General features: G+C 52.0%; 1 protein-coding gene across 4 annotated transcripts; it reads right to left on the bottom strand.

Annotated features, from left to right (window-relative positions):
* Nucleotides 1–5749: 5749 nt before the first annotated feature.
* On the bottom strand, nt 5750–17886 carry kbtbd11 (kelch repeat and BTB (POZ) domain containing 11). Of its 4 annotated transcripts, none has more exons than XM_078398897.1 (2): nt 17268–17886; nt 5750–8645 (listed from the first exon to the last, which is right to left on the bottom strand). In XM_078398897.1, the coding sequence occupies exon 2, from the start codon at nt 8385–8387 to the stop codon at nt 5964–5966; it is 2424 nt and encodes an 807-aa protein (XP_078255023.1). In that variant the 5' UTR covers nt 8388–8645; nt 17268–17886; the 3' UTR covers nt 5750–5963. The 4 variants fall into 4 exon arrangements, with proteins under 4 accessions (XP_078255023.1, XP_078255024.1, XP_078255026.1 ...); XM_078398898.1 differs by having other exon boundaries at nt 17396–17886; XM_078398900.1 differs by lacking the exon at nt 17268–17886 and adding an exon at nt 15380–15661.
* Nucleotides 17887–18963: the final 1077 nt, after the last annotated feature.

Genomic DNA, 18963 nt, shown 5'->3' with positions numbered 1-18963 from the left:
GATTTAAAGTCACACCAAAATCATTTGTCCTGTCAGTAAGGCAGCATCGTTTGGATTAGCTGTTAATTTATTTGGATGTAAAAGATCAAATGAGAATAATCCCAGTAACGATTGAGTTAACATATGATGAGCGTTTGATGGCACTGGGCCTGTACTCGCTGGAGTTTAGACGGCTGAGGGGGACCGTATTGAAACTTACCGAATAGTGAAAGCTTTGGATGTGGAGAGGATGTTTCCACTAGTCAGAGAGTCTAGGACCAGAGGGCACAGCCTCAGAATAAAAGGATGTACCTTTAGAAAGATGAGGAGGAATTTTGTTAGTCAGAGAGTGGTGAATCTGTGGAATTCATCGCCACAGACAGCTGTGGAGGCCAAGTCAATGGGTATTTTTAAGGCGGAGATTGACAGATTCTTGATTAATATGGGTGTCGGGGGTTATGAGGAGAAGGCAGGAGAGTGGGGTTGAGAGGGAAAGATAGAAAGATTTTGATTGACATGTTGGGCCAAATTCCCCGATTCTGCTCCTAGAACCTATGAAAAGCTCATTTACAATGATTGTCAATGTGGATCTGTTAGAAACAGATTGCTTATCTAAAAAATAAATTACATCAAGTTAGATTTTGCTTTATCTGTCAAACTATATAAAACCTAGATTATTTTTAGATAGTTGTGATGGTGAAAACAAGATATACGAGATGCAATTGGACAATTTGCAAAACAGTAATACTGGGTGGTACTTTCCATTTAAGTAAATTATAATTTGAAAGAGTATACCCGCACCAAACAAATTAGGTATATTGGGTGCCTGCAAAGAAATGGATAGGTGACGTTTCAGGTTGGGACCCTTCTTCAGACTATTTCATTACTATTGTATTCCAAGACACTATTTCAAAATAGGCTTTAATTAAAGTAAGACTATATTTCATTTCTCCGATGGTTCCCCACACAGCCGTGATCTATCCAACGAATAGGTCGCTTGTTGGCGCAGCGGTGGAGTTGCTGCCTTACATCACCAGAGACTTGGTTCGATCCTGAATACAGGTGCTCCCTGTACGGACCACATGGGTTTTCTCCGGGTGCTCCAGTTTTCTCTCACACTCCCAAAGGCGTACAGGTTTGTAGGTTGATTGGCTTCGGTAAAGATTGTAAATTGTCCCTAGTGTGTGTAGGATAGTGTTAGTGTGTGGGAATCACTGGTCGGCGTGGACTTGGTGGGCTGTAAGGCCTGTTTCTGCAGTATCTCGAAACTAAACTAACCGAATGGTTTACTCTGTACTTTGACATCTGCAAGTAAGAGTTCTTGATTGTCTGCTTTTAAACAAGGCATCGCTTGAATCTGTAACACAGATAAGTTGCTCTTGGATACAGAACACTTTGCAACTGCTACCGGTTTACCAGCTACTAGACTGGACAAAAAGGATAGTCACTGGTCTGTGTCACTGCCTGCTGGTGCCGTACTCTGAGCTTTCAACTCAGCAAAAAAATTCAATGCGTGCAACAATGAACACTGCCTTGTAAACAGAGAGCAGCATCAACTATTCCATTGTATTTAGCAAAACAATAACCAACGCAATGAAGATAAAATTGTCATGTTTTTTTCAATGCTGAATGATGAAATATTAAATGTGGCAGTGAAAGACAAGATCAAAATATAAATGCCATGATACCTAGGCCAATTGTCAACGGTGAGATTTAAGCTGGCAGAACAATAAATAGTGATTACTTTGTAAAAAATAAATTTAAGTATCAAAATATGATATTTGACTTGTAAAAAGCATCAGTACAAATGGCTCTTTATGTTACAAGATTCTTCACCGCAGAACAATTGCCGTATTTGATTTTGTAGAGGAAGTAGTTCAGAGACTTGCATACAGGATATCAAGAATGTTGTAAATGAGTAGAAAAGAGGAAATATAGGACATTTCCTCCAAAATTGCTGTTATTATTGGACTTTTGATATTGCCAAAATCTGGGTGATGAATGCTTCCACTGTAGTTAATGTGAATACAATAGTTGCCCTCTATTTTAAGCAGTAATGCCCTCATCTGTATCAGTTAGTTTAATTTAGTTTAGAGAAACAATGTGGAAACAGGCCCTTTGGCCCATCGAGTCCACGCAACCATGATCACCAATGCACTCTCGGGACAATTTACTGAAGCTAATTAATCTACAAACCTGCACGTCATTGGAGTGCGTGAAGAGACTGGAGCATCCGGAGAAAACCCACGCGGTCACGGGGAGAACGTACAAACTGCATACGGACAGCACCTGTGATCGGGCTTGAGCCCAAGTCTGGTGCTGTGAGGCAGCAACTCTACCGCTGCGCCACCGTGTCATCCTATTTGTTGGACAAACCACAGCTGTGTGGGGAAACATCGGTTCTATCAAGTCTACCGCTGTGCCACCGTGCAGGCCGCGATAACCCTGTACGCTAGTCCCATCCTACACACAAGGGACAATTTGCAGAAGGCTTGAGTGTGGGAGAAAACAGGAGCACCTGGAGAAAACCCACGCGGTCACAGGCGGAATAAATGTACAAACTCCGTAGACAGCACCGGTAGACAGGATCGAACTCGGGTCTCTGGCGCTGTGAGGCAGCGACACTACCGCCATGCCACTGTTGAGGCAGCTGCTTGGTATAATTTGAGGAAATGCTCAGTGTTGCCCCCTCCCCGAAGTACTGACATGATGTGGTGTCGCCCCTACATTCATTGACATGCTCTTACACCCACTGTGCTTGGGTTGGGGTCTGGGGACTGAGGGTCACCCTAACCCCAGTAACCATTAACTATATCAACGACAATTACATAATTGGCGTCTGATTGAACTTGCACCTCCATTGGGAAAAATTACATCCCAACAACATTGGTTTTCTTTTACAAAAGCACCAACTGACAGATTTAAATCTTTACAATGTTCATTATTTCATGAAAATCACATACAAAAGTGTCTACCTTGGATGTCACCTCTGTACAAAGTCCTTCCACCTTTCATTTTTGACTGGCAGAGCCCCCAAAATGATTGAGATTCACCTAAAGCCAGGGCTGAGATGAGATGAGTCTCCAGTCAAGGCTCAGCCGCAGCACATCTCACGTGGCGGCGCCTAACGGCAGCGGCTGACTAGCAGTCTGTCCGTCTTTTTTTTGTTGAGTGTCGGTGTTGGGATGATTTTTATATATATTTTTTTGGTTGTGTATGTGTGGGAGGGGGTGGTGGTGTGTGGGGGGTGGGTGTGGGTGGGTGGGTGTGGGGAACTTTTCTCTTCCTCACGGCGCGGGGTGCGGCTCGGCTGCGGGGCCTAACATCCCCCGGTGCAGCTCGGCCGCTGGACTTTACATCCCGGTGCGGCTTGGCCGCTGGACTTACATCGCCCGGTGCAGCTCGGCTGCGGGGCTTAACACCACCCGGTGCAGCTCGGCTGCGGGGCTTAACACCGCCCGGTGCAGCTCGGCTGCGGGGCTTAACACCACCCGGTGCAACTCGGCTGCGGGACTTAACACCGCCCGGTGCGGCTCGGCTGCAGGACTTAACACCGCCCGGTGCAGCTCGGCTGCGGGGCTTAACACCGCCCGGTGCAGCTCGGCTGCGGGGCTTAACACCGCCCGGTGCAACTCGGCTGCGGGACTTAACACCGCCCGGTGCGGCTCGGCTGCGGGACTTTTCACCGCTGGTGCGGCTCGGCTGCGGGGCTTAGCTGCGCAAGGCTTGGTCGCGGGCCTTTCATCGCCCGGTTCGGCCGCGAGACGTTTCAGCGCCCGGTGTGGGGACTGTGCGGGTCGGTCGGGGACGAGCTGTCTGTCCGTGGGCGTGGGGAAGAGAGGGGAAGTTTTGTTGCCTCCATCACAGTGAGGGGGTGTTTGGAGTCACTGTGATGGACGTTTGTGTTGGGGTTATGTGTCTTGTGTTCTTTTTTTTTCTATGACTGCTATGTAGTTTCGTTCGGTACTTCGGTACCGAACGACAAATAAAGCTCTGTTATACCTGTTATACCTGTTATAGAGCCCAGAAACAGGCTCTTCAGCCCATCCCATCCCTGCTTCCCGCTGCATCAATCAAGACACAGCCTTCTACCCCTTGGTAATTCAAGAGCTTGCGGAGATACCTTGCAAAGGGTGAGAGTTGTCCCTAACTCCGCCAGCCACTCCAACTACATCTAAGGGTGAGGATTCTTCCCTCTGAAACTCAGACCTCCCCACCTTGAACCTGTGACCGCTTGTAGAAATAGCACCCACCCTGTCTGGGCTCCCCACAGACTGGACAACACCCCCGCCCCGCCCGCTGATCTCCATGGGACAACACCTCTACCATCTCCCTCCCCCCTTCACTTGTATTCACAGGACAACACCGTATTCCCTCATCCCATTCACTTGACCCCATGGAACAACACCCTCTCCCTCACCCCCTCCACCTGTCTTCACAAGACAACAGCTTCACTCCTTCCATCTGGCCTCACAAGACAACAACCCCACCTTCTCCCACACCCCTCCACCTCATTCTATGGTCCAACACGCTCGCCCTTTGCACATCTTCACAAGACAACATCCTCACCCCCTCCACTTGTCATATCATATCATATATCTACAGCCGGAAACAGGCCTTTTCGGCCCTCCAAGTCTGTGCCGCCCAGTGATCCCCGTACATTAACACTATCCTACACCCACTAGGGACAATTTTTACATTTACCCAGCCAATTAACCTACATACCTGTACGTCTTTGGAGTGTGGGAGGAAACCGAAGATCTCGGAGAAAACCCACGCAGGTCACGAGGAGAACGTACAAACTCCTTACAGTGCAGCACCCGTAGTCAGGATCGAACCTGTGTCTCCGGCGCTGCATTCGCTGTAAAGCAGCAACTCTACCGCTGCGCTACCGTGCAGAGGGCAACCCTCCCCACCCTCTCCCTCACCCTTCTGTTTCACTTCACTCCACTAGCCAACACCCACACCCCCTCCTCCACCTGACAACAACCCCACCTTCTCCCGCACACCCTCCACTAATCCTCACAGAGCAACACCCCCACCCTCTCACCACCCCCCTTCACCTCCACAGGACAACACCCCCATCCTCTCCCCCACTCCATGGGCCAACACCCTGATCACCTTCCGTCACAAAACAACAACCCCACCTTCTCCAGCACACCCTCTACTAATCCTCACAGAGCAACACCCCCACCCTCTCACTACCCCCCTTCACCTCCACAGGACAACACCCCCATCCTCTCCCCCACTCCATGGGCCAACACCCTGACCACCTGCCTTCACAAGACAACACCCCCACCTTCTCCCTTACACTCCCCACTTACCATCTCAAGGCAACACCATCACCTCATTCACTTTTCACAGGACAACACCCTCACCCTCCTCACAGCTTCACCGGACAGACCCCGCACCCTCTGCCCCTCCACCTATCTCCACGCCACCCTCACCCTCTCCCCCTGCCTCCCCCACCCTCTCCACCTATCTCCACGCCACCCTCACCCTCTCCCCCTGCCTCCCCCACCCTCTCCACCTATCTCGACGCCACCCTCACCCCTTCCACCTGTCTTCACAAGACACCAACCCCACACCCCCTCCCCACACTCTCCCCCTGCCTCCCCCACCCTCTCCACCTATCTCGACGCCACCCTCACCCCTTCCACCTGTCTTCACAAGACACCAACCCCACACCCCACCCCCCTTGCCCTCTCCCTCACCCCCTCCCCACGCCCCCCCCACCCTCTCCCCACAACACCACCACCCTTTCCCCCACTCCATGGGCCAACACCCTGATCACCTTCCTTCAGAAGACAACAACCCCACCTTCTCCAGCACACCCTCCACTAATCCTCACAGGGCAACACCCTCTCCCTCTCACCATCCCCCTTCACTTCTCCACAGGACAACACCACCACCCTTTCCCCCACTCCATGGGCCAACACCCTGATCACCTTCCTTCACAAGACACCAACCCCACCCCCCTGCCCTCACCCCCTCCCCACGCCTCCCCCACCCTCTCCCCCTCCACCAGCAGGGCCATCCCTGGGGCTCTCGGGCAAGGCTAGGACGACGGGGATGAGCGTGCCCCGGGCCTGTAGACAGGGTGGCAGCAGGCGCCAGGAGAAGTCCTCGCCATCCTCCTCCTCGCCCCCCTGCTGTAGCTGTAACTGTAGCTGCCCGTCCCCCTTCCCCTTCCCCTTCCCTTGGCCTTGCCGCCCTTTGCCGTCCCCGTCCCCGTCCTGGGGCAGCAGCAGCCGCAGGATGGCGGCCCGCCCGGGCAGCAGGTAGACGGCGCGGCCGAGGATGGCGCATGGTGCGGGCTGGAGCTGGTGGGGGGGGCAGGGAGCGGGGCTGATGCAGGCGGCCCTCACCCACACCCTCCCCGCCGTGTTGTATCGGTGCACGGACAGGGAGCGCTGGTCACGCTGCAGCTCCAGGCGGTAGAGCCATGGCGGGCGGGCGAGGAGGGCGACGGCACGGCCTCCAGGGCCGGGGCTGCCCGGACACTCGTCCCACTCGTCCCGGCGCGGCTCGTAGGCGAGCAGGCGTGCGGCCAGCGAGCCCCCGGTCAGGTAGAGGCGGCCGGAGCAGGAGGCGGCCAGCGGGGCGGTGGCGAAGGCCCCACGGGGCAGCGGCGCCACCTGGGCCCAACGGTCGCCGCGCGGGTCGTAACGTTCAACCGCCAACTCGCAGTCCCCGCCCAGCGCGTACACGCGGCCGTCCAGCACCGCCAGCCGCGGCCGCGCGCGTGCCCGACCCATGGCGCGCGCCTCCCGCCACTCGCCCGTCGCCGGCTCCCAGCTCAGGGCGCGCGCCGACGGGCGCGGCCCCGCCTCCCCGGGCTGCCAGCGCGTCCCGCCCGCCACGAACAGGTAGCCGTGCAGCGCGCACACGCCGCAGCCGCGCGCTCCCGCCGCCGCCTCGGGCACGCGCGACAGCCGCCGCCACTCGCCCGTGCGCGCGTCCCGGCGGTACACCCAGCGCGCGCCCCCGTCCTCCTCCCCTTCGTCGGGGGCGCGCTCCGGGCTGCACGGGCTTTGCGCGCGGCTGCCATCCCTGCTGCTCGCCCCCGGGCGCTCGTGCACGTCGCCCAGCTCCGCCAGCAGCAGGGTGCGCGCCCCCGCCTCCTCCCGGCGCCGCAGGATCAGCTCCCGCTCGGCGGCGGTCAGGCGTCCGTACACGGCGGGGTCGCGCAGCACGTCCAGGTAGTGCGCGCTCATGATGCTGAGGCAGAGGTCGGCCAGCTCGGGGGCGCGCTGCCGCTTGGCCACATCCAGCAGCTGCCCGCAGGCGCGCGCCCGCAGCTCCTCCCGCAGCGCCCGCTCGACGGCGCGCACCGCGCCCGGCATCTGCAGCGCGTGGGCGGCGGCGAGCAGCGCGGCGGCGGCGTGCGCGTCCACGTCCCCGCCCGGCGCGTCCCCGACCGTGGGCGCCCGCAGGCGCGCGCCGTACGCGTGGTCCAGCAGCGCGCGCATGGCCGGCAGCGCGACCCCGCGGACGCGCACCACCTGGCGCGAGCGCCGCGCGCGGAAGTACTCGCTGCACGTGCACAGCACCGCCTTGTGCGCGCGCACGCGCCGCCCCGCCACCTCGATCACCAGGTCGGGCACGGGGTGCGCGCCCTCGCTCCCATCCGCGTCCCCGGGCCCGCCTCCAGCCGCCTGCGCGTCCCCGGGCCCACCTGCCTCCAGGGTCCAGCGCGCCCCCGCCATGTCCGCGTCCCCGCTCTCATCTCCAAGCTCCAGCGCGTCCCCGAGCTCGCCCCCGTCCAGGCTCCAGCGCGCCCCCGCCACGTCCGCGCCCCCGCTCCCATCTCCGAGCTCGCCCCCGTCCAGGCTCCAGCGCGCCCCCGCCGCCTCATCGTGCATCGCGCTGTTGTTGATTTGCCGCTGACTGTCCACCACAGGCTCGCTCCCGTGCGCGTCCCCGACCCCCGCCGCGCTCTCGTCGCCGCTCGCTCCCGCCGCGAAGCAGAGGGACGAGCCGAAGCCGCAAGCCGCGCCCCCGCGACCCCACTCCCCCTCCCGCCCGGCGTCGGGGACGCGGACACGGGGGCGAGCGACCGGCTCATCCGCCGCGTCCCCGGGACCCGCGTCCCGCCCACACCCCGGGGACCGCAACACATCGCCGTTCACGGTGACCACTGCCTCCACGCGCCCCCGCCAGGGTTCCTGTTGCACGCCCCCGCGCTGCTCGCCCCCGGCAGCTGCAGCCAACCCCTCCACATCTGCGGTCCGGCCGCCCAGACCGTGCGCGTCCTTGTGGTTGATCGCGTTAACTCCACGGTGGAGTTGGCTCTGTCCTCGGCACTGACTGTCCGCCGATCCGTGGAGCTGGGGCTGCGAGTTCTCGATCCTCTGCAGGGAGGGAGCATCGCTGAGGGTAGATAGATCTTGGCCACACCGATCCATCAACCGGGCAAAGACCAACTCATCCACCGGCGAAGGGGCTGCGAGCCGCAGGTAGCTGGCGGGGGCAGATCATCCAAAGATCGCTTTGCTCCTTCACCCCTTGACTTGCATTGATACCGATGATACAAACAGGATGACCTCCGGGACGTGAAGCTCGCGTGTGTTATCGGCCTTGTCCCCACAACGTAGCCTCCAGCTGAGAGAGGTTTCTGCTCAGCCCCTGTCAGTGTATGTCCCTGTTGTGTCCCGTCTCCCAATCTGCAAGAAATGAAAACAGCAATTAGTTGGTCGAAACATTTTTTTTAAATCTCAAGGCTATCGTTTCCCTCTGTTAAAAAAATATATTTCTGGCAATTTTGGAAACATCTGATCAAAGACAAGGGTGGCGCAGCGATAGAGCTGCTGCCTTACACCACCCGAGCCCTGGGTTCGATCCTGTGACCGCGTAGGTTTTCTCCGGGTGCTCTGGTTTTCATCCACCCTGCAAAGACGTATTGGCTTCGGTAAAATTGTAAATTCTCCTTAGTCTGTGCAGAACAGTGTTAATGTGCGGACTCGATGGGCCGAAGAGCCTGTTTCCACGCTATATCTTACACAGCCTCTTCAAAATTACACAACATCGCACATAAAATGCATACTTTTCTGACTGGTAGTGTACTCGACCCGAAACGTCACCCATTCCTTCTCTCCTGAGATGCTGCCTGACCTGCTGAGTTACTCCAGCATTTTGTGAATAAATACCTTTTCTGACTGGTGATCAATTGATGTGGTTGTCATCATTTTTTCCTGCTCCGGAAAGTTGCCGTGAAATTCAGATCTCGTTACACAACATTTTAGTTTAGGTTATTGTTGTCACGTGTACCGAGATGCAGTGGAAAGCTAATGAACTTAATAATGCAAAATTTAAAAAATAGTTAAATACATCTTAGACACAATAAGCAATGTGAAGGTCAATCGGTCCTTGCAATTCCTCAAGTGAATACTGCAAACAATGATTTGTTATGTCGCTATCGCCCGTTTACAAGGTTGGTAAACAATGCGTAGGAAGGAACTGCGGATGCTGGTTTAAACCGAAAATAGACACAAAATGCTGGAGGAACTCAGCGGGTCAGGCAGCATTTCTGGAGAGAAGAGATGGGTGACGTTTCGGGTCAAGACCCTTCTTCGATGCTTATTGTTTTGTCATCAACTCCCCAGGACTTTTTTAAAAAAGAAACATGTTTCTTTCGTGTTTTAGACTTTAAATTAAACGCAAATGGGTGTTACTTAACTGAAAGCGAGTAGGTTGTGCTCCACGTAACCCAAGTCTCGACCCGAAACGTCTCCCGTTCTTTCTCTCCAGAGATGATGTCTGTCCCGCTGAGTTACTCCAGCTTTTTGTGTCGATCTCCAATTATATACAAGACTCTGCCCTATTTAAATCTACATCTGAATTGACCGGTTAAATCAGATCTGTCCTGAGAATTGCCACAGTAATAAGAAATCATAAGACTACATTTACTCTCAACCGTAATGGGACTGATTCAACTTTTCAACGGGTAGATTTGCAACTTTTAAAGTGACTTTTGTTTGCAAAACCAGCAAAAGCGAGGGAGCAATTTGGCAATTTGCCTCTCCAATCAGCAGAGGTGTGACAGACAATAACACCGTTTACACAATCGCCAGAAGTTGCAATTCCCGCCCACATTTTGTGTGTAATTTATGCCATTTGTGTTCCTTGCAGTTGAATAAAATTGCAGTGTCATGCCTGAATTTTCAAAACAATAACTTTTCATAGTTGTAGGGAAGTACAAATTTAATTTTGTTTATTGTCACGTGTTCCGAGGTACAGTGAAAAACTTTTTTTTGGTCGTGTGCTATCCAGTCAGCAGAAAGACTATGTGATTACAATCAAGCCGTCCATTGTGGACAGGAACAGCGCGATGGCGCAGTGCTAGCGGGTTCGATTCTGACTACCGGTGCTTGTCTTTATGGAGTTTGGACGTTCTCCCCATGACCTGCAGGGGTTTTCTCCGGGTGCTCCGGTTTCCTCCCACACTCCAAAAATGTACAGGTTTATGAGTTAATTGGCTTGGTAAAATTGTAAATAGTCCCTGTTGTGTGTAGGATAATACGAGTGTACGGGATTGCTGTTCGGCACAGGCTCGGTTGGCCACAGGACCTGTTTCCGCGCTGTATCTCTATAAACTAAACTAAGTATCTTGAAAACTGTGATATCACCTCCTCCTGCTTTAACTCTATGAAAGTACAGTCCCTCTTTGTACAATCTCTTGGCATTTAGCCTCTAGAATCCAGGACATTGCACACATGCAGAGGCTGAAATACCCTTTACAAAGTTATCCACCAGTGTTTTCAGAAAGGTTCAGTTTAAAAGCATTTGGAGTGCTAATGGAACAAACAACATTTCATGCTGCACATTGACTGCATGTGTTATTCAGGCTGTGCATTAAAGCCTTGAAGTGTCACACAGTAGAAGCAGGCCCTTTGACCCAACTTGTTATGGCGACCAAGAAATCCATCTAAGAGAGTCACATATTCCTGCATGTGATCCATATCCCTCTAAGTATTTCTTATCCAGGTACCTGTCCAATGTCCCTTAAATGTTGTTATTGTACCAGCCTCATCCACTTCCTCTAGCAGCTTGTTCTATATACCCATCATCGCCTGTGTGAAAACGTTGTCCCTCGGGTTCCTTTTAAATCTCTCACCTTAAACCGATGCCCACTGGTTCTTGATTCTCTGACCTTGGGGGGAAAGACTGTTCGTTCACTCTATCTATTCCACTTGTGATTTTATGCACCTCTATAAGATTATCTCTCAGTCTCCTATGTTTCCTGGGAATAATGCCTAAGCCTGCTCAATATACCTCAGGCCCTCAGGTCCTTACAATTCCTCGTAAATCTTCCCTGCACCTTTTCCAGCTTAATGGCCAAAACTGAGCATTAGGCTCCAAGTGTGGCCTCACCGGCATCTTGTGCAGCTGCAGTCCCAACCTTTATACTCAAAGCCCTGACTTATGAAGGCCAGTGTGCTAAAAGCCCTCTTCACCACCCTGTCCACCTGTGCTGCCACTTTCAGGGAACTATATACTTGTACACTCTGGTCTATCTGTTCTACAACAGCACTCGAGACCCTGCTATCCACAATAAAAATCCTACCCTGGTTTGAGTTCCCAAATTACAACATCTTGTGCTTATGGAATTAAACTCAATTTCCAGGCCCACTTGCCCAGCTGATCGATGTTCCGCTAAAATTCTTGATAACCTTCTTCACTGCATGTGATACCACCTATTTTAGTATAATCTGCAAACTAACCAAACATGCCTTGCACTTTCTCATCCAAATCATTGATACAGATGACAAACAAACAATGGGCTCAGCATCGACCCCTAAGGCTAGTCATGGACCTCCAGTCCATAATACAGCCTCTGTTTCCTACAATGAACCAATTCTATATCCAGGAACAGGTACAAAGTGTGGAGTAACTCAGCGGGTCATGCATCTCTGGAGAAAAAGGATGGTGACGTTTCAGGTCGGAACCCTTCTTATTTCCAGTTAGCTAGCTCTCCATGGATCTCATGCAATCTAACCTTCCAGAGCAACCTACCATGCGGAACTTTATTAAAGGCCTTGCCGAAGTCCAGAGAGACCATATCTGTCGCCCTACCTTCATCGACCTTTATGGTTACCTCTTCAAAAAACTATGTCCTGAGACACAAACACTCATGCACAAAACCATGCTGACTATCCCAAATCAACCCTAATCTTTCCGAATGCACCAATGTCATATTCCTCAGAATCCTCTCCAGTAGCCACATGCATTATCACTTAGTCACCAATCTGGCATCCAATTAATTCATATAAAGCGCAATGTAACTCCTGACCTGAGCCGGCTCTCCCAGAAAGCAACACCGCCGAAGATCTGCGAGAGAAGATTATTGAATGCAGTGCACTTTTAAATGAATGTGAATATATAAATCATTTTATACTTGCATCATGACCTCAGGCGTGAATTTGTAGCCTTTCGACATACAGCGCGGACCCTCGGGCTCACCAAGTCCACGCTGACCAGCGATCACCCAGTACACTAGCACTATCCTACACACTAGGGACAATTTACAGAAGCCAATTAACCTACAAGGATAAAGTTTTACAGTGAAGGTGAAAAGATTTAATAAGAATCGGGGGGGGGGGGGGGGGGGTTTACCTTTTTCACACAAAGGTTGGTGAGGGTATGGAACAAGCTGCCAGAGGAGGTAGTTGAGGCAGGAACTATCCTAAACTTTAAGAAACAGATAGGTACATGGATAGGACAGGTTTGGAGGTGGGCAGGTAGGACTAGTGTAGCTGGGACACCAGCTGGGCCGGTGTGGACAAGTTGGGCCTTAGGGCCTGTTTTCAGGCTATATCACTCTATGACTGTACAAACCTGCACATCTTTGGAGTGTATGAGGAGTGAATGTTGTGTAGTGTTCTAGAGACTGATGGTTGTTGAGAAGAAGCTATCCTAGGGCCTGGTAGTCATGGTTTTCAGGCTCCTGGACATTCTTCCCATGGAGGAGTAAAACGAGAGCTAGATAGGTGTGAGTCTCTGATGATGCTGCCTCTTGCACCTCCTATAGATCCCTTCGATGGTGGGGAGGTCAGTACCTGTGATGGACTGGGCAGTGTCTGCCACTCTTTTTTTCCATCAGATTGGCAGCTGGACCCCTAAGATTTAACTTCCAAGGAGATGAAACAAAGTACCTTGCAGTTCAGGGAATTGATTTCACAAGTGATATAATGAAATATTTCAAGCTCAGAGGGAAAGATGGACAGTAAACAACACCTTTCCTGTTAATGAGCAAGAGAGAAGCTGAAGAAGGGTCTCGACCCGAAACGTCACCCATTCCTTCTCTCCCGAGATGCTGCCTGACCTGCTGAGTTACTCCAGCATTTTGTGAATAAATCGATTTGTACCAGCATCTGCAGTTATTTTCTTATAAGAGAGAAGCTCTGCATGACTGCCGATGGCTAGTTCCAGGTGTACAGAACCTGCCCCGGGCCAGGCAGATGGAGGGGAACGGAGATCGACCGAGGAGAAGACCGGCAGCGACCGCCATCACCACCGCACCAAATGGCTCGGTTCTGGCCAAATGCTGAACAGCGTTTGACCAGTTACTGAAGCGTTATCCACTACCGCCTCGGGAGAAGTTCCCTCGCCATCCCATCTTCTTTCTAGAATGATATCTCAACTCCACCGGGCAACCACTGATCTTTTATTCCCTGTCTGTTGCTGAAAAACGAATTAAATTGGATAAATTCCATATTATCACGGTAATCAATTCCAAATAATCTCAGTTGTTGTGCTCAGGTCCTGAAACTAAAGATAGACACAAAAAGCTGGAGTAACTCAGCGGGATAGGCAGCATCTCTGGAGAGAAGGAATGGGTGACGTTTCGGGTCGCGACCCTTCCCCAGACCCTGAACCTAAAGTCTGGTTGGTACAAAGACGATGCCGTTTTTCACTGGAAAACTAATAATGCGGTGCTGTTAATATCACCGTCCTTCCGTCGGGGAAACCCAACGTCTGCCATGTGAATCACAAGATTACACCTCAGGTTAATAAATAATATCCGCGTGGACACTGGGACACAACAGGGGAGAGGCGTTCACCTAATTAGAATTAGTGTCTTTTTTCTGCATTTTTGAAATAGAACTGAAATAGAGAACTTTAAAAACCTTCAACATTTTACAATACAATACAATACAATATACAATACAATAGTCTGAAGAAGGATCTCGACCCGAAACGTCACCCATTCCTTCTCTCCCGAGATGCTGCCTGACCTGCTGAGTTACTCCAGCATTTTGTGAATAAATCGATTTGTACCAGCATCTGCAGTTATTTTCTTATATATCTTTCTTACAATACAATACAATATATCTTTATTGTCATTGTACCCAGAGGTACAACGAGATTGGGAATGCGCCTCCCATACGATGCAATAATTTAAGTAATTTAGACAACAGCAACCCAACGAAACAATTGTAACAGTTTTAGACAGGGTAAAGTGCAAGTTGATCTATGCGTTGTGATCATCCGGCTCAGCAGGACCGGTTCATAGCAGCTATGGCCCTGGGGATGAAGCTGTTCCTGAGTCTGGAGGTGCGGGCGTAGAAGGCCTTGTATCGTCTGCCCGATGGAAGGAGTTCGAACAGACTGTTGCAGGGGTGTGAAGAGTCTTTGTGGATGCTGGTGGCTTTTCTGAGGCATCGTGTGTTGTAGATGCCCTCCAAGTCTGGTAGCTGTGTTCCGATGGCCCTCTGAGCTCTATGGACTACCCGCTGTAGAGCTTTCCTTTCTGCCTCCGTGCAGCTGAGGTACCACACAGGGATGCCATGCGTTAGGATGCTCTCTATGGTGCAGCGGTAGAAGGTCGTCAGCAGCTGTTGGGGTAGACCAGACTTTTTCAGTATTCTTAGGTAGAACAGTCGTTGTTGTGCCTTCTTGACCAGCGCAGCAGTGTTATTGGACCATGTTCGGTCCTCCGAAATGTGAGTGCCCAAAAACTTGAAGCTGGACACTCTCTCCACCCTGTCCCCGTTGATAGAGATCGGGGCATATTCCCCGTTATGTGACCTACGGAAGTTGATGATCAGCTCCTTGGTCTTGGTGGTATTTAGGGACAGGTTGTTATCCGAGCACCAGTCCGCCAGGTTCTGCACCTCCGCTCTATAGTTTGTTTCATCCCCGTTGGTGATAAGCCCGATCACCGTTGTGTCGTCTGCAAACTTAACCCATTAGATCGATTTTTGCAGAAATAGTGTCGTTTTTTCTGCATTTTTGAAATAGAACTTAAAAACCCTCCAACATTTTAACCCATTAGAAAACTTCAAACCGTGGCTTTTCATTTCACGAATAATATTAAGAATGGCAGGTTCTTGATTAGTACGGATGTCAGGGGTTAAGGCAGGAGAATGGGGTTGAGAGGGAAAGATAGATCACTCACGATTGAATGGCAGAATAGACTCGATGCGCTCTTATGGAAACTTATGAAGGAATTAAGTTTCGAGGAAGCGTGCGGTTTGGCACCGAATACCCGGAGACAAGATTATTCCTCAGCCCCCGGGAGATTCAGCATTGGCGTTTAAATGAAACGCGGTGCAATTTTACTCTGTGAGATAGCGAGCTTCAGTAAACGCTCCAGTCCTGCTTTCTTTCTCCCTCGCTCTCCTACAGTCAGTCTGAAGAACGGTCCCGATCCGAAACGTCACCCACCCCTTCTCCCCAGAGATGCTGCCTGTCCCGCTGTCTCGCCAGCATTTGGTGTGGATCGTCGGTGATCTATCAATAGGTCCATTGTGCGCGGTTTTAAAGGCACAGTGTCTGGAGGCGTGGCGGCGTGGCGGCGTGGAGTACAGTATGCGGTGTACAGGGCTGCTGGCGAGACTCCGGCGCTGATACAACAGCACGGACGGACGGAGATACGTACACCTGGGTCCCAGCACAGACTGTTTACTGTTCCCTGTTGCAATGCGATGAGTAAGAACACTCTCGACTAGTTTCAATACAGCAAAGCGTGCGTGGGAGAGAGTGGGCAATCACAGTCGTGACTACAGCTAACCGGCCATGTTACACTGAGTGTAACAAAGTGCTCTGGGTACGTCCGGGCAGAGGCCGCGACACCCAATCGCAGCTTTGTCTTAGCTACGGCTCGAACTAAATCGCGCCTGCAAACCGATCCCAAACACACGTCCAATCCCCACGAGTTAAAAACAATGTGTGGGAAGGAACTGTAGATGCTGGTTTATACCGAAGATAGACACGGAAATGCAGGAGTAACTCATCGACGCGCCTTGGAGCCCTTCTTTAGACCGGGTCTGAAGAAAGGTCTCGACCCGAAACGTCGCCGATTCCTTTTCTCCAGCATTCATTCTCTGCTCCCTGACCCGATGAGTTACTCCAGCATTTTAATTGTCGAAATAAAAAATAAAAAAAAGTTATCCAAATATTCTACCGCTCAAAGGAAGAATATTTGCAGGGCTCGTTTGTCGTGGGGATGACAACAATACTTAGGCCAGGCATTCTGTGCAAGACGCAGCGCGGTAGACAGCAAAGTGAAGATATATATAAGAAAATAACTGCAGATGCTGGTACAAATCGAAGGTATTTATTCACAAAATGCTGGAGTAACTCAGCAGGTCAGGCAGCATCTCAGGAGTGAAGGAATGGGTGACGTTTCGGGTCCAGACCCATCTTCAGACAGCAAAGTGAAGATGCCTCTGCTGTTTAGCGGCGGGGGGTGTTGGCGTTCACCGCTGCCTGCGATCTTGGGAGGGGGGGGGGGGCTGTGTGAACGAGCGAGCTTGGAGAATGCATCACTTGCAGGCGCCCGCTCTTTAAACGCCTCCCCTGCAAGGAAGAATCCTCCGGAGGAATTCTCCGGGAAGGAGGGGGGTGGGGGCGGAATGACAGCAGATTCAATGGCCAGCCTAGGCTGAGGGCAGGCTGTGTCTGTGGTATAACGGAGTTACCAAAGCAATGAGCAGCAAATGTAAGACAAAAAAGAACAAGCATTCTCACTGTATCTACAAATAGGCTGCATCGGTCCCAATATCGACCAGGGGATTTCAGGGACACAATTTTAAATAAGATTTAATAGTCTTTTACAAGTATTCCCCGTTTAAAACTGTTACTGATCTTTAAGGGACTAGAGGCTTTGGATGTGGTTCGTGTTTGGTGAACTGATGATTTATTAAAGGCGGCTGCTGATGGGAACTGTTCTGGTGCGGCTCGGAATTAGAAGCAAATCCCGTCTCTTTCTCTGATCGCGACGCCTACACTCTGTGGCCCACAAGAAACAAATGAGATTAAAAAAGAAAACCAGGCCCACTTACTTGGAGTTGAAATGCGAAATTACATCAACCTCTGGACCCGGGGTGTCAGACCTGTTTGTAAAAGCCCTCGCAACCCGGTGCAGAAAAGACTGGCCATCAGAGAGGGGAAATGACTGCAGAGCCTGTACCTTTGGCAGACGTGGGCGAGTCCCGTTGGCGAGCTCTGCTTCCACCCTGGGTTCCCACACCGGCAGTTTCTAGGCCCGGTGTGTCGCGGGCGGTCGTGGACAGCCCCGGAGAGACGCGTCCATCCACCCCGGGGAGCGCGCCGATCCCCCCAGCACCGAATACAGAGCGTTGTGCTACTGCCGCACCTCAGCTCCACCTCCGCATGTTGGCGCTTCCTGATCAAAGGTGGGAGAGATGGGGAGTTAATCCGTCTACGGCGGCGAGAGGGAAGGCGCTGGAAGGTAGATCAGCGCCTGGGCTCTGGGAGATGAGTGGCTGCACTTGCTGCTTGTGTGTGTCCGTTATGGAGGGGCCGAGGTTGTTCCGCCAGCGCCTTGCTCCTTCTGCGCTGTGTGTACACTGGAGACGCGCTGGGACAACAGAGACCGCCTGCACCGATACTGCCAGGGAAGTGGGTGTGGACTGCAAGGAGTGCTGATCGGACATGTGCCGAGGCGAGGAGGAGGGGGGGGGGGGGGGGTGATGGGGCGCTGTTTTCCCGGCTAAGCTCCACCCTTTCTGGAACCGTCCTACGACTGACAAGGAATTGGCCACTGACCAGGAAAATAAAGAGTAGAACCATTGATAAATCAGTGGGACACGACCAAAAGGAACTCAGTTACGCCTGCACTTTTTTTGTAAACCAGCATCTGCTGTTCCTTAGTGATTTGTGAAGGGGGGGGGGGGGGGGGGTCCACCAGGGTTGGACCGACAGGAGACGCAAGGAACTGCAGATTTTAAAAAAAGACACAAACTGCTGGAGTAACTCAGCGGGTCAGGCAGTAAATCTAGAGAACGTGGATAGGTGACATTTCGGGGCGGGACCCTTCTTCGGGAGGTGGAGGGCGGTGGGGTGGATGAAGAAAGCTAGGAGGGAGGAGGGGCAGAACAAAGTGTGGCAGGTAATATGTGAGCACAGTTTAGAGGAGGGGGAGGTTGATGGGCAGACGATAGACACAAAGTCCTGGAGTAACTCAGCGTGTCAGGCAGCATCTCCGGAGAAAAGTAATAGGTGTCGTTCAGGATCAGAATCCTTCTTCAGACTTGATAGGCAGATGGTTGGTTGGACATAGGGCAGACATGAAAAAACAGAAGGCGTGAGACAAAAGGATTGAAGTGTTGCGAATTGTGAAGCCAAGAGGACTTCAAACAACGGCAAAGTCTGAAGATGCGTTTGAAGAAGGGTCCCGGCTCAAAACGTCACCAATCCTTTTTCTCCAGAGACGCTGCCTGACCCGCTGAGCTACTCCAGCACTTTGTCTATCTTTGATGTTCATGGCAAGTTGTGTTGTCGGGCTTACTGCCTTTTCTACATAACACTTCAAAGACAGTTCGTTGGTTGTAGATTGTGGGTTATAATTGAAAAGGGTCCTTTTGATTTCTCTTTTTGCTTTTCGAAGGCTGCTGCCCCAGTTTCTCACAGAATGTCCCCGAGTAACTTGTACTTCCTACTCAAATGAGACTATTACTTTAGAACTACTAACCCTTTGCATTTACTACCCTGTAATCCAGGCAGCATTCTGGTAAA

The sequence above is a fragment of the Rhinoraja longicauda genome, chromosome 5 (genome assembly GCF_053455715.1).
Source record: "Rhinoraja longicauda isolate Sanriku21f chromosome 5, sRhiLon1.1, whole genome shotgun sequence".
Classification (NCBI taxonomy): Eukaryota; Metazoa; Chordata; class Chondrichthyes; order Rajiformes; family Arhynchobatidae; genus Rhinoraja; species Rhinoraja longicauda.
Note: the sequence above shows the minus strand (reverse complement) of the source record. Positions and strands in the feature narration are given on the sequence as shown.